This window comes from Triticum aestivum, chromosome 1D (genome assembly GCF_018294505.1).
Source record: "Triticum aestivum cultivar Chinese Spring chromosome 1D, IWGSC CS RefSeq v2.1, whole genome shotgun sequence".
Taxonomy (NCBI): Eukaryota; Viridiplantae; Streptophyta; class Magnoliopsida; order Poales; family Poaceae; genus Triticum; species Triticum aestivum.
In genome coordinates, this window is record NC_057796.1 from 351474165 (window position 1) to 351476900 (window position 2736).

A 2736-nucleotide genomic window follows, 5' to 3' on the forward strand; every position below is an offset into this window, starting at 1 on the left:
GCATGTCTTCAAGACCTGTTTCCCTTGACGCTTTCCTTGGGCTGGACATGGACGACATCCACGATTGGCTGGTGCCTAACCAGTGATGCGAGTGGTTGGCACTGCAACTTGTGCAACAACAACAACAACGGTGGCGAGGGAAGCTGGGTTGTGGCTTGTCCTACCTACGTCGATTCTCTGGTGCACCAATGTTTGCCCTATGCTTGTTCCTCACTTTGACAGAGAAGTCGGAGTTGCGTGCGGTGGGGCCCCAAGCAACGATGACTCCATGAGGATGGTTTCAACGGACGACGCTATCCGGAGGTTGCGCGGACTAGGTCGGCGCCAGGCTTGCAACTTTCTCGTGTGAAGCACTTTGGCAAAATCAGAATTGCCGTGTCCTTGGCACTCCGGTCGACTGTTTGGCGATACTTTGTTGCTCGGTGCAACCCCTTGGTGGTTGTTAAGTTTGTGTTTGTCCAAGGCGAAGTCGAAGTATGGAGGATGCCTAGGATGTCCTCGCTTGGCGCCGTTGATCCGGTTGTGTGTTGGTTGTGTCGTGCGGGGTGCCTCTTGTGGGGTTTGTAATCTAGGTTCTCGTTCAGTACTTGAGCTGTCAACTTGCTCCTTGTCAATTATGATGAAAACGATAAATCTTTTGTCTCGTTTAGAATGAAAATGCACAGCAGCAAGCCAGCAACCAAGGTTTCCGAAGGGAGATGCCAAGCCGGGCACAGCCGAGCCACCCCACCGGAAGCCCGTCACATGATGTGCAGTGCAGCAGGTCTCCGCTGGAGGGTTGCGGTGCAGAAGATCAAGCCCGGACACGCGAAACAGGGAAGCGGTCAAAACCGGTTGCCGCGCCTTCACGTGCGTGTTCGCCCCGGATGGGCTACCCTGCGCAACTTCTGGTACCACACGTCCTCCTCGCTCTGACACGCAGCGCTCGTCGAGACGAAAAAAAGGCCCGCGTCCCCGTCATCCTCGCCGCCGGGACAGCGGCCGCACTCCGCCACCCCGCCCTGCCGTCGCTCGCTCCCCGCTGCACGGACGACTCCTGTTGCCCCGGCGCCGGGAGACGGGCGGAAAGGCGAGGCACGGAAGTGAGCGGGGAAAGGGGGGTGGGTCAGCTCGACCGTTTCAGTTTCGCTGGCATGATGGATGATGGATGGGATGGGATGGCGTCGATAAGTCGGACAGCAGCCAGCAGTTTCGCCAGTTCCCCACCCACTCCTCCCTTCCCCTTCCTTCTTCCCTCCCTCCCTCGGGCCGTGGAGCCCGGTCAGACGCACAAGGACACACGCAACGAGCCAGGACTGACGACTGCGTCTCTCCTCCTTCTTCTCCTTCTCCGCCTCCGCTCATCTTCCACCACCACTGTCTCTTCTCTTGTTCCTTGCACGCCTCTTTGGTCTCCGTGCGCGTGTTAGGCGGAGAAGCGCGATGATGAAGGCGGGGGAGCGGCCCAACTCGAAGCTGCTCCGCGGCGGCCGGCAGGATTCGCGCCGGTTCCGGCTGCTGGCCGTCGTCGTCGGCTTCTTCATCGTCTCCCTCACCTTCGTCCTCGTCTCCAAGCCCGACGCCATCCTCTTCGGCCGTGAGTTTCCTTTCAAATTTCAATTCCATCCTTATTCGTTTCTCGGGACTCTCAATTCTGTCACTACCTCGTCTTCTTCTTCTTCTTCTTCTTGAAGAAGACGCTCGCTAACGAACTGTAACTAACCGACTGGGCCATCCATCGTCTTCTCGCGCAGTGAACGGCAGGCTGCCGGCGGAGCAGGCGCCGGCGTCCATCCCGATCCAGCAGAAGGTCAACACGCCCGCCCAGAAGACCTCCACCGACGCCGTCATCGGTAATCAATCAATCAAAGCCAAAATTAACCTCCCCGTTAATCCTTGCCGTTTCTCCGGGCTCACTCACCGGGCCGTTTCCTCTTTCTTCCTCCAGGTGGAGACCCCAAAGTGGTCGACGATGAAACCTATGTAAAGCCAAAAGGTAAATCTCTACCCATCTTACCCGAAAGGCTTTTCGTGTTGGCATCACACTAAAACTAAAGCCACGGCTCCTTTACAGAGATGAGAGGCGGCGAGGAGGAGGACCATCAGGTGCTGAGCGAGCCGGACCCGGCCAGCGGGATGGCGGAGCCGGCCGCCAACAAGGACGGCGACGCCCGTAAGTCGACCGAGGAGACGTTAGGTAGGTCAGCCGTCGCAGTTTGGCCCATAATCAGCAAGCGTCTCGTCCCATCCATTTCGTTTTCCGAATCCGTGATTTGACACCCGGGCCGCGGAGCTGAAGCGTTGAATGTTCCTTCCGTGCGCTCGTGCTTCGAACCTGGGGCTGAGATGAGATGGTTGGTTGTGTTTGTAGGTGGGGAGAGGAAAGACGTGGAGGAGGAGGGGGAGCGGGAGGAGGAGAAGCACGCCAAGGTCACGCTCCCGACCGTCTCCAATTACACCATTCATGACGCCGAGGACGCCGAGAATGCCAAGCAAGAAGGTGTAGTACCACCTGCATTTATTCGTTGTAGTTTCCATTTTTTGTGCATTGGCTGGCTGACACCCATTTACTACTTGGTTATTCAGTCAGTCAATCCCGATCTATTCCCCGTTTCCATCTGCAATCTTCGCCGTCAGAGCGTCCATTAAGAACTTGATTCCTCTGCTTCTAATGGCAGAACCGAACCACTATTACCACTAGTAATTTATGAAAAGAAGTACCAGTACTTATGGTACTGTCAGAGTAGAACTGAAGGT

General features: G+C 56.7%; 1 protein-coding gene across 1 annotated transcript in view; it reads left to right on the forward strand.

Annotated features, from left to right (window-relative positions):
* Positions 1–1043: 1043 nt before the first annotated feature.
* The window catches only part of LOC123182005 (alpha-1,3-arabinosyltransferase XAT3), a 3699-nt gene continuing 2006 nt past the window's right edge, over positions 1044–2736 (forward strand). The window contains exons 1-5 of the mRNA XM_044594438.1: positions 1044–1576; positions 1734–1832; positions 1928–1975; positions 2054–2176; positions 2351–2479. Coding sequence (XP_044450373.1) covers positions 1423–1576; positions 1734–1832; positions 1928–1975; positions 2054–2176; positions 2351–2479 — 553 coding nt within the window. The 5' untranslated portion in view covers positions 1044–1422. The remainder of the gene's footprint in view (positions 1577–1733; positions 1833–1927; positions 1976–2053; positions 2177–2350; positions 2480–2736) is intronic.